This window comes from Bufo gargarizans, chromosome 6, assembly GCF_014858855.1.
Source record: "Bufo gargarizans isolate SCDJY-AF-19 chromosome 6, ASM1485885v1, whole genome shotgun sequence".
Classification (NCBI taxonomy): Eukaryota; Metazoa; Chordata; class Amphibia; order Anura; family Bufonidae; genus Bufo; species Bufo gargarizans.
The window spans coordinates 205,797,456-205,810,440 of record NC_058085.1 but is presented as its reverse complement, the minus strand read 5'-3'; the positions used below and the strand labels follow the sequence as shown (position 1 = coordinate 205,810,440).

General features: G+C 43.4%; 1 protein-coding gene across 2 annotated transcripts in view; it reads left to right on the top strand.

The window, feature by feature from the left end:
* The window catches only part of KAT6B (lysine acetyltransferase 6B), a 258,661-nt gene extending 250,526 nt beyond the window's left edge, over positions 1–8,135 (top strand). For both annotated transcript variants that reach the window (XM_044297450.1, XM_044297449.1), the window contains exon 16: positions 4,482–8,135. In XM_044297450.1, the coding sequence (XP_044153385.1) occupies positions 4,482–6,985 (2,504 nt within the window). In that variant the 3' untranslated portion in view covers positions 6,986–8,135. The remainder of the gene's footprint in view (positions 1–4,481) is intronic.
* The last annotated feature ends 4,850 nt before the right edge of the window (positions 8,136–12,985 follow it).

The following is a 12,985-nucleotide window of genomic DNA, read 5'->3' as shown; positions in this document are numbered from 1 at the left end:
CACAAAAACTGTAATTCCAAGCGATCAAAAAGACTCAAAATAGGACCAATCAAACCACCATCTCTTCCCACAAAAAATGACTCTACCTATGACAATTGCCCAAAAGATAAAACTGAAATAAATTTAAAAAAAGTAGACATATTGGGTATCTCCACATCCATAATGACTTGTTTTATAAAAAATATTATATGATTTAACCCCTAGGGTGAACACCATAAAAAAAAGTGTAAAAAAATGAATTTTTTGTCACCTCTCATCACAAAAAGCGATCAAAAAGTCAAATGCAACCCAAAATAGTACCAATCAAACCGTCATCTATTCCTGTGTAAAAAAATGAGCCCCTACATAAGACAATCGCCCCCCAAAAAGGCTTTCTGAAAATGGAGATGCTAAAACATGATTTTTGTGTAAAACTGAAATACATAAAATAGTAGACCTATTAGGTATCGCTGCATCCGTAAAAACCTGCTCTATAAAAATATCACATGATCTACCCCCTCAGTTGATCCTTGCCCCCCAAAAAGTGTCATATTGAATGATCAAAAAATCATATGTAACCAAAAATTGACAACACATGATATATCCTGTGAGGAGAAAAAAACAAAAAAATAAAAACTGTGCCACAACAGTCATTTTTTGGTTACCTTGCCTCACACAAAGCGTAACTGAACAATCAAAAATCATATGTACCCCAAAATAGTACCAATAAAACTGTCGCCTCAGCCCGTAGTTTACAAAATGGGGTCACTTTTTCTGAGTTTCTACTGTAGGGTGCATGGGTGACATGGCAACTTAAAGAGGACCTTTCACCACTCCTGACATGTCTGTTTTAATAGCTTCATGCATTCCCCATGTAATAACTATTCTGGAGCATCTATTCTTATGGCTCTTAGAATTACTATTATCCTTCAGTAAGGGCACAGAGAGGAGGTAACCAGTTTGTGGGTGTATACCTGCACAGGCTGAAAATGGCAGCACTGATTGGATAGAGTGAGTCTGTGCAGGTGCACCTCCCCAACTGGTTACTCTCCTCTGTACCCTTAGGCTACTTTCACACTAGCGTTCGTCGGTCCGCTCGTGAGCTCCGTTTGAAGGGGCTCACGAGCGGACCCGAACGCTTCCGTCCAGCCCTGATGCAGTCTGAATGGATGCGGATCCGCTCAGACTGCATCAGTCTGGCGGCGTTCAGCCTCCGCTCCGCTCGCCTCCGCACGGACAGGCGGACAGCTGAACGCTGCTTGCAGCGTTCGGGTGTCCGCCTGGCCGTGCGGAGGCGTGCGGATCCGTCCAGACTTACAATGTAAGTCAATGGGGACGGATCCGTTTGAAGATGCCACAATATGGCTCAATCTTCAGGCGGATCCGTCCCCCATTGACTTTACATTGAAAGTCTGGACGGATCCGTACGAGGCTATTTTCACACTTAGCTTCTATATGCTAAAATAATGCAGACGGATCCGTTCTGAACGGAGCCTCCGTCTGCATTATTATGATCGGATCCGTTCAGAACGGATCCGATCGAACGCTAGTGTGAAAGTAGCCTTACTGAATTCTAATAGCAATTCATTCATAACTTCTAGTAGAAATAATAAAGGAATGGCAAACATAGAGCCATAAAAATAGATGTTCCAGAAAATCTATTACATGGGGCTATTACATGAAGCTATTAAAACAGGCACATCAGGAGTGGTGAAAGGTCCTCTTTAAAATTATCCTAGTGAAATCTGCCCTCCAAAATCCATATGGCGCTGCTTTCCCTCTGCGCCCTTCCGTGTGCCCGTACAGCAGTTTACCACCACATGTAATGTGTTTCTGTAAACTGCAGAATCAGGTTAATAAATATTGAGTTTTCTTTGGCTGTTAAACCTTGCTGTGTTACATGTAAAAAAATAATTAAAATGGAAAATCTACACACAAAAAAAGGTGAAATTTTGAAATTTCACCTCCATTTTCCTTTCATTCTTGTGGAACACCTAAAGGGTTAACAACGTTTGTAAAATCAGTTTTGAATAACTTGAAGGGTGTAGTATCTAAAATGAGGATATTTATTGGTAGTTTCTACTATGTAAGCCCAACAAAGTGACTTCATAACTGAACTGGTCCTTAAAAAGTGGGTTTTGGAAATTTTCTTTGCTTCTAAAATTCTAAGCCTTCTAACGTCCTAAAAAAATAAAATGATGTTTACAAAATTATGCCAACATGAAGTAGACATCTGTGAAATGTACAGTAACATCTATTTGATGTGGTATCACAATCTGCTTTAAAAGCAGAGACATTCAAATTTCAAAAATGTTTCAAAATTTTCTGTAAATTTAGAATTATTTTTATCATTAAAGGTGACATATTGACTCAAATTTACCACTAACATGAAGTACAATATATGTCACGAGAAATCTCAAAATCGCCTTTTATAAGTAAAAGCGTTCCAGAGTTATTACCACATAAAGTGTAACATGTCAGATTTGCAAAATGTGGCTTGGTCCTTAAGGTGAAAACTGGCTTGGTCTTGAAGGGGTTAAACAGCAAAGCACTTTATTATTTGCCAAAATTAGGCCCCTTGCAGATGAGTGTGAGCGGATTAGGTCCAAATGCGTTCAGTGAAAAATGCACGATTTTGCAAACAAGTTCATTCAGTTTTGTATGCGATCACTTTCAGTTCAGTTTTTATTGCATGGGTGCAATGTGATTTAATGCATTTTGAACGCGCGTGATAAAAAAACTGAAGGTATACAAATATCTCTTAGGAACCATCCGTGAAAAACGCATCACATCCGCAATTGCTTGTGGATGCGATGCGATTTTCACGCAGCCCCGTTCACTTTTATGGGGCCAGCGTTGCGTGAAAAACACTGAATATAGTACATCCTGCGATTTTCACGCAACGCCCAATGATGCATTAAAACCAAAGCTCATGTACACATCCCCATTGAAACAAATGGGTCCGGATTCCGTGTTGACGCAATGCGTTCGCATCACACATTGCACCCGCTTGGAAAGCTCGCTTGTGTGAAAGGGGCCTTAACTTTAACCTCTTAACACATAATCACATACACGTACATTATTATGCTTAAGGGGTTGTATGGATTGGTCTGCCAAGCTGAGTGTGCCCAATTTGTGGCTGATATTGGCTGTATAATCTCAGGGATGATGTAGAATATGGTCATTCAACCCCTCAGATGATGCAGTCAGTAGCGATTGTGGCATCTGTGGTGTTAGGCAGAAGGGAGGCGGCCCACTCTGCCTTCCGATCGGAGCCCCTGCAACAAAATTGCATGGCCCTGATCGGTTACCATGACATCCTGAGGCCTTTTAAAAGCTCCCAGGCATGTCATGGTTAACTGCCTGTAAAGCAGTGCACGAGGCACGACTCTGTAGGCAGTGTTTTAGAATCCCATAGGCAGCAATAATAATCTTTTACGGTGTATTGGACAAGCGATCAGACGATCACAGGTTCCAGTCCCCATTGGGCACTAAAAGTTACTGCTGAGAAAGTAAAAACTATTTTTAAAACACTATATAAATTCAAATCATCCCGTTTCCCAATTTTACACACAAAAATAAATATTTAAAAATAAACAGGTATGGCTGCATCCAAAAATAGTTGAACTATTAAAATATAACAATATTTTTCCTGTGCGGTAAAGGACATAACGGGAAAAAAAAATCAATGAGTTGCCATGTTTGTTTACTTTGTTCCCCTCCCAATAAAAAAAAAGACAAAAAGTGATGAAAAAGCCATACGTACCCAAAAAACTAGCACCAATAAAAACTACAATTCGCCCTGCAAAAAACAAACCCTCACACAAATCTGGTATAAGGTTTTAGGGAATAAGATTTTTCTTTTTTTAAAGTAGTAGAAAAATATAAAAACTATACAAATTTGGTATCACCATAATCATATCAACCCGTAGAATAAGGATATCATGTCATTTTTAGTGCAAAGTAAATGGCATAATATCAAAACTCAAAAAACATTCATGTAATTTATTTTTTATTTTTTTTCACTTTCACCCCACAAAAAAACTTTCACCCCACAAAAAAAGTTTTCCCATTTTCCAATACACAACTTGGTGAATAAAATGGTGCCATTAAAAATACAACTTGTCCCACAAAAAATAGGCCCTCATATGGCTATGTGAATGGAAAATTATTATCTGTCATGGTTCTTGGTATGTGAGGAGGAAAAGCAAATGAGCCCGGTCCTAAAGGGGTCAATATATGACCAACTCTGTTCTGCTACATTCATATATTTCTGTAATTGACTTTAAGGGGTTGTCTAAGACTTCGATATTGATGGACCCCCATATTGATGACCTATACTTTCCCTCTACTATTTCCTTAACCTATGCCTATCCCCACCAATCTGATATTGATGACCTAATCTATGGATAAGTCATCAATATTAAAGTCCAAGAAAGACCTAAATTGATTTCAATTTCTGTAGTTAAACATTGACTCAAATATTATTTTTGTCTGTACAGGTCATGTAGGAGACGTTTCGCCAAATAAGGTAAAAAAACATAATGCCCTAGAAAAGGCTCTGGATCCATCTCCAAGAAAGCAGAGCTGGCCTATAGGGTTGAAGAGAGGGCCTGCTAAGAGAAGATGTAATGTGGACCGAAAGTCTGGATTTAAACTCAACTTGTACACTCCTCCAGAGACTCCCATGGAACCAGACTATCAGGCTCAGATTGAAGAACCAAAAGTTGAAGAGGAAAGGGAAGTAAATGAAGATGAAAAGGATCTACATCAGGAAGATATTGTGCAGGCCACTGAAGAAATTCAAGCACCTGTTGAAGGACCTGTGAATTCTGTGATAGAACTACCAAGTCCATGTAGCACAAATCTGGAAAAGGAAGAAAAGAAAGAAGATGAAGCTATGCAGCTTGAAGAGAGTGAAAATGGTAAAGTAGATGAGGCAATGCAGGAGGTTAATGAGAGGACAGATGGCAGCTTGAAAAAGGAGAAAAAAGATGTGCAAGAAGAAAGAGGGAAGGCAGACAATGCGTTGGAAAGTATAAACTCCTCAGTAACAGAGCAACCTTGTGAGCTTGCACTACCAAATGAGGAGGAGGAAGATGAAGAAGACCAGTGTAATAATGAAGATCATGATGCTGATGATGAAGATGAGAGCCATATCAATACCTCAAAGAAAGAGATACCAGTTCAACCTTTTCAGGAGACTTTAGGGCATCAGGAGAGGTTTTTAGAATTAGGTATAGCAAACACTGCATCTCAGCCAGATATTTTGAGCAACATTTGTGATGAAATAATTGAAGTAAAGCAACCTGTACAGCCATTAAATGGACAGCTAACTGAAACAGAGGAGCCAGTCATTGTTCCATGTGAAACATCCCAAGTGGGATTAGCATCAGACCTAACTGGTGATGCTGGCGATGGATTAGACATTGAGTCAGAAACTGTACAAGCTGTTCAATCTCTAACCCGTGAAAGTGAGGAGCAAGATGATGCCTATAGAAGTTGTTCTGAAGCACAAGAAACCTGTCATAATCTTCAAAGTTATGCCCAGAGTCCAACTGTTGTTACAGAAGACTGCCATCAGTCTGACCATAGTAGCCCAGTGTCCCCTGTTCACTCACATCCTAGTCACTCTTTCAGGTCCGCAAACAGCCCCAGTGCACGTTCTCTGGAAAGTAATTTTGCTCAGATAAACCCTGAGCAGACAGCCATATCTGTTCCTTCATTACAGAACATTGAAACTAGCCCCATTATGGATGTGTCATCTGTGTCTGATCATTCACAACAGGTTGTGGATAGTGGGTTCAGTGACTTGGGTAGTATTGAGAGTACTACAGAGAACTATGATAACACAAGCAGTTATGACTCTAGCATTGGAGCAGGCACCTTACCCTCACAAAATAGCTGTTCATTTAATGGAGGAATGACATCCGCTAACTTGACAAAAAGTAGTTGTGCTATAACACAACAAATGTCTGTTATGAACAATAGCTGCAGCATTATTGGTTCTCCACCTCCCCAGCCACCTTGCAATGTCAAGTCCCCACAAGTTTGTACAGTAGAGAGACCTCCAAGTGTTGGTCAACAACAGAAGCAGCTTGCCCCATGTGGAAGGGCAAGCACAGGTTTTGCTTTGCCAGACATACCTGATACTGGAGGTGGTGGACTTGGAGGGCTGTATGAGAGAATAGGACAAGGAGACTTTGCACCTAGACATTATCCTCAGACCTCTGCTACCTTCAGCCTTGCCAAACTTCAGCAACTGACAAACACCTTAATGGATCACTCCCTGCCTTATAGCCACGCACAGGCTGTAACATCCTATGCAAATGGTGCCTCTCTTACTTCTCCACTAAGCAACATGGTGCAGCTTAGACAGTCACCACATTCTGTTACTCAACAATCTCAAGCCACAATGACTCCTCCTGCAAACCTCACACCACCACCACCGATGAATTTGCCATCACCCCTCCTTCAGAGGACCATGTCCACTGGACACATGAGACTTTCTAACAGTCAAAGACAGCAGACACACATGGGAGCCAAAACCCATATGTCCATGCGGACCAAAGTATCTTCATTGCCTTCAGGAGCTCCTTCTGGGCCCCATCATTCACAGCTGTATGGTCACGCACCTCCTCCACAGACTGTGGCCATGCAGCCTGCCTCCCGGTCTCTCACCATGCAGCGTGGAATGAACATGGGTGTTAATCTGATGCAATCTCCTGCTTACAATGTGAACCCAGTAAATACACTAAATGCAATGGGTGGTTATCGGATGTCTCAGTCGATGATGAACAGTGGATACCACACAAACCATGCATACGTGAACCAGAACCCTCAGTACCCAATGCAAATGAGCATGATGGGTAGTCAGCCTTATGCGCAGCAGTCAATGCAGACCAGCCCTCACAGCAACATGATGTACTCCAGCCCTGGGCATCATGGTTATATGAATACACCAGTGCCCAAACAGTCACTAAATGGATCATACATGAGGCGGTGAGTTGCCCTTTCAGATACCAGCATCCGTACATCCTCTCCCCCTACTCTCGAGCAGCTGCAAAATGGAATCTACACAATGGAATTGTATGCAGGACACAGACTCTCTTAGTTTTTGGCTCACTTTTTCTGATGATGAAATTCGACCTCGCGTTACTTATGTTCTAGGATAATCTTTATATCATCTTTATTGCAGCACAATTCTATTAACACAAAGTATATTCGTATTGTGCATCACTGAAGGTGACCACATTCATTGGGAATTTACGTTTTCTATTTAGTAATGCATACTGTATTAAAAGATTACTATTTCTATAATTTATTTTACCTCTTTGCCCTTGATTTTGACCAGGCCCCCATTTTGAATGCCATTGACCATGCTAAGCGGCCTTCTGATTTCATTCTGACTAGCATTCTTCTTAATATTAAATGTACCCCTAAGCAGTGATATTTTTATTGGAGGGCTTCTGACTACAGAGAGACCCAACAATCACCAAAATGAGGAGCGGTATTTCCTCTTCAAGATTACACTGCACATCGTCTCGCGACAGCGCAGGGTAATTACAAGTGCTTGTTCTGTTTCAGGAGGCATGCTGCGGGCATTAGATCAAAAGTAATTATTACCGGAAGCATTCCAAGCAAAAGGAATATACTCTGTTATGCCTAGTGCAGAGCCTGTGGGACTGTCCATGACTGCAATAAAAGAACAAGAAGAAGAATCCCTGTGTTGTCCCCCTCTTCAGTGCGCTTTGCATGACACATAGAAACATAGAATGTGTCGGCAGATAAGAACCATTTGGCCCATCTAGTCTGCCCAATATATCTGAATCCTATGAATAGTCCCTGGCCCTATCTTATATGAAGGATAGCCTTATGCCTATCCCATGCACAGTATATAAATTTTCCTTTTATAAAGTACTAGAGCATAATCACCTTTTTAAGGCTAGTTTCACACTAGCGACAAGGAACTCTGGTGAGCTGTACCGGCGGGTGAACAGCCTGTCTCATCCGTGCTGCCACTAGTGCACGCCTGCCCCGGACTATTGCCCTGGCCCCATTGACTAAAATGGAGGTGGGCCGGAGTTCCGGCGGCAGCATGGCAAACATGTCGTAGTTTTATTCCGGCTGCCTCTCTGCATGTTTGCGATGCTGCCGCCGGAACATTATAGTCGATGGGGCCGGAGCAGTAGTCCGGGGGCACGCGTGCACTAGCAGCAGTACGGATCAGACAGGCTGTTCACCCGCCGGAACAGCCTGCCAGAGTTCCTTGCCCTAGTGTGAAAGTACCCTAACTCCTTCACCATGTACTAAAATATTTTGTGAAATAAAATATCTTAACCAGAAGTTTTCTGGCTGACTAATGTGTACTGTATGTGGGTCTCCTGACTCATTGACTGCAGATGTTGGTGAAAAGAAGGAGCAGGCATGTTGATGTTCCTGCTATAGGGGTCTGAAAGTGACTTATTCCCCTTTTGCCCATTAGAAGGAATAGGTGTCAGCCAAGCAAGCACAAGTGTATCCAGAACTGTTATTTAAAAAATGCAAGTAGTGTTACTCCCCTTTGATCTCTTCCATGTGTTCACGCCTCAAAGTCTAAAAGGATTTTAAACCCAGCATTAAGTGAATTGAAAGAAGTATTTACAGAAATGTCCCTTAATGCAGTATATTTGGACATATTTCACTTTCATTTAAGCAGTTCTCTTATTTCAAATTTTTACTTGATGTTTTATTGGTTACAGTTTTGACTCCAGGTGGCACACTCTTGACTGTTGAAGCCTGAGATGTGTAAACCTGTCACACATGACATAAAGGTAGTCCTCTTCCACTGGATTTTGTGCTCATAATGAAACTGGAAAGATTACCTGCCTTTTATCTGAGTCTCCCCTCTCTGAATTTGTTTTATTTGTTTGCTGGAAGTAAGCCTTACTAAGCATGCTGCTTCTTTCTTTGATACGTGAGCTTTCGAAGTAGTGCCACATGTACTGTGCTAAACCGTAAAGCCATTTGTTATGATTTGGTGTTCTGATCATGGTTAAAGAAGAAAAAAAATATATATTTTTGTTAATTAAGAAACTGTACAAAATATTGAAATTGAATATTGTTATTCTTATGGTCCTTTTGGCCAGCCAAAGGGCCTTGCACTTAAGTGTATATTTTTACCTATTCGCTATAATTGTCACTCTACTTTTGGTCTCTGTGGGACAAAAAATTGTTTTAAGAAAAAATACCACAACAGAATAGGATACATCATGCTGGATACTGAAAATGCAATGTATTCTCAAAATTGTTTGCCAAGGAATTCTACAATGGACATATGGGTAGATAACACTTGGTATTATATTGCTATTTCAGGAAATGCCTTTCCAGCCCTTTTGCAATACAAGGGTTTCATTTCATCTGTACAGCTTTCTATCTTTGTAATGTATTGGACTTTTTTTGAAGTTAAAGTGGAATAAGGAATGTACAAAACAAATATATATTGTTAGTGGCACTCTACTCCAGCCCAAAAAGTGCATATTTTTCTGTCATATTCTGATTGCCCCATATTTTTGTTTTTGACAAAAGCTGCTTCCTATGGAGAAAAGTCGTTTAATTTTTTATTTTTATTTTTTCAGTCTGTCACTTAAAGGGAACCTGTCATCAACTTTCTGCTGACCTCACTGAGGGCATCATAAATTAGTGACAGAAATGCTTTTTTCAGCAGTGCGTCACTCATGAGTAGAGTTGAGCGAACACCTGGATGTTCGGGTTCAAGAAGTTCGGCCGAACATCCCGGAAATGTTCGGGTTCGGGATCCGAACCCGATCCGAACTTCGTCCCGAACCCGAACCCCATTGAAGTCAATGGGGACCCGAACTTTTCGGCACTAAAAAGGCTGTAAAACAGCCCAGGAAAGAGCTAGAGGGCTGCAAAAGGCAGCAACATGTAGGTAAATCCCCTGCAAACAAATGTGGATAGGGAAATGAATTAAAATAAAAATTAAATAAATAAAAATTAACCAAAATCAATTGGAGAGAGGTTCCATAGCAGAGAATCTGGCTTCCCGTCACCCACCACTGGAACAGTCCATTCTCAGATATTTAGGCCCCGGCACCCAGGCAGAGGAGAGAGGTCCCGTAACAGAGAATCTGTCTTCATGTCAGCAGAGAATTAGTCTGCATGTCATAGCAGAGAATGAGGCTTCACGTCAGCCACCACTGCAACAGTCCATTGGCATATATTTAGGCCCAGCACACACACAGGCAGAGGAGAGAGGTCCCGTAACAGACAATCTGGCTTCATGTCAGCAGAGAATCAGTCTGCATGTCATAGCAGAGAATCAGGCTTCACGTCAGCCACCACTGCAACAGTCCATTGGCATATATTTAGGCCCAGCACACACACAGGCAGAGGAGAGAGGTCCCGTAACAGAGAATCTGGCTTCATGTCAGCAGAGAATCAGTCTGCATGTCATAGCAGAGAATGAGGCTTCACGTCACCCACCACTGCAACAGTCCATTGGCATATATTTAGGCCTAGCACACAGGCAGAGCAGAGAGGTCCCGTAACAGACAATCTGGCTTCATGTCAGCAGAGAATCAGTCTGCATGTCATAGCAGAGAATGAGGCTTCACGTCAGCCACCACTGCAACAGTCCATTGGCATATATTTAGGCCTAGCACACAGGCAGAGCAGAGAGGTCCCGTAACAGACAATCTGGCTTCATGTCAGCAGAGAATCAGTCTGCATGTCATAGCAGAGAATCAGGCTTCACGTCAGCCACCACTGCAACAGTCCATTGTCATAAATTTAGGCCCAGCACCCAGGCAGAGGAGAGAGGTCCCGTAACAGACAATCTGGTTTCATGTCAGCAGAGAATTAGTCTGCATGTCATAGCAGAGAATCAGGCTTCATGTCAGCCACCACTGCAACAGTCCATTGGCATATATTTAGGCCCAGCACCCAGGCAGAGGAGGGAGGTCCCGTAACAGAGAATCTGTCTTCATGTCAGCAGAGAATCAGTCTGCATGTCATAGCAGAGAATGAGGCTTCACGTCACCCACCACTGCAACAGTCCATTGGCATATATTTAGGCCTAGCACACAGGCAGAGCAGAGAGGTCCCGTAACAGACAATCTGTCTTCATGTCAGCAGAGAATCAGTCTGCATGTCATAGCAGAGAATCAGGCTTCACGTCAGCCACCACTGCAACAGTCCATTGGCATATATTTAGGCCTAGCACACAGGCAGAGCAGAGAGGTCCCGTAACAGACAATCTGGCTTCATGTCAGCAGAGAATCAGTCTGCATGTCATAGCAGAGAATGAGGCTTCACGTCAGCCACCACTGCAACAGTCCATTGGCATATATTTAGGCCTAGCACACAGGCAGAGCAGAGAGGTCCCGTAACAGACAATCTGGCTTCATGTCAGCAGAGAATCAGTCTGCATGTCATAGCAGAGAATCAGGCTTCACGTCAGCCACCACTGCAACAGTCCATTGTCATAAATTTAGGCCCAGCACCCAGGCAGAGGAGAGAGGTCCCGTAACAGACAATCTGGCTTCATGTCAGCAGAGAATTAGTCTGCATGTCATAGCAGAGAATCAGGCTTCATGTCAGCCACCACTGCAACAGTCCATTGGCATATATTTAGGCCCAGCACCCAGGCAGAGGAGGGATGTCCCGTAACAGAGAATCTGTCTTCATGTCAGCAGAGAATCAGTCTGCATGTCATAGCAGAGAATGAGGCTTCACGTCAGCCACCACTGCAACAGTCCATTGGCATATATTTAGGCCTAGCACACAGGCAGAGGAGAGGTTCATTCAACTTTGGGTAGCCTCGCAATATAATGGTAAAATGAAAATAAAAATAGGATTGAATGAGGAAGTGCCCTGGAGTCCAATAATATATGGTTATGGGGAGGTAGTTAATGTCTAATCTGGACAAGGGACGGACAGGTCCTGTGGGATCCATGCCTGGTTCATTTTTATGAACGTCAGCTTGTCCACATTGGCTGTAGACAGGCGGCTGCGTTTGTCTGTAATGACGCCCCCTGCCGTGCTGAATACACGTTCAGACAAAACGCTGGCTGCCGGGCAGGCCAGCACCTCCAAGGCATAAAAGGCTAGCTCTGGCCACGTGGACAATTTAGAGACCCAGAAGTTGAATGGGGCCGAACCATCAGTCAGTACGTGGAGGGGTGTGCACACGTACTGTTCCACCATGTTAGTGAAATGTTGCCTCCTGCTAACACGTTGCGTATCAGGTGGTGGTGCAGTTAGCTGTGGCGTGTTGACAAAAGTTTTCCACATCTCTGCCATGCTAACCCTGCCCTCAGAGGAGCTGGCCGTGACACAGCTGCCTTGGCGACCTCTTGCTCCTCCTCTGCCTTGGCCTTGGGCTTCCACTTGTTCCCCTGTGACATTTGGGAATGCTCTCAGTAGCGCGTCTACCAACGTGCGCTTGTACTCGCGCATCTTCCTATCACGCTCCAGTGCAGGAAGTAAGGTGGGCACATTGTCTTTGTAGCGTGGATCCAGCAGGGTGGCAACCCAGTAGTCCGCACAGGTTAAAATGTGGGCAACTCTGCTGTCGTTGCGCAGGCACTGCAGCATGTAGTCGCTCATGTGTGCCAGGCTGCCCAGGGGTAAGGACAAGCTGTCCTCTGTGGGAGGCGTATCGTCATCGTCCTGCCTTTCCCCCCAGCCACGCACCAGTGATGGACCCGAGCTGCGTTGGGTGCCACCCCGCTGTGACCATGCTTCATCCTCATCCTCCTCCACCTCCTCCTCATCCTCGTCCTCCTCGTCCTCCAGTAGTGGGCCCTGGCTGGCCACATTTGTACCTGGCCTCTGCTGTTGCCAAAAACCTCCCTCTGAGTCACTTCGAAGAGACTGGCCTGAAAGTGCTAAAAATGACCCCTCTTCCTCCTCCTCCTCCTCCTCCTCCTGGGCCACCTCCTCTTCCATCATCGCCCTAAGTGTTTTCTCAAGGAGACATAGAAGTGGTATTGTAACGCTGATA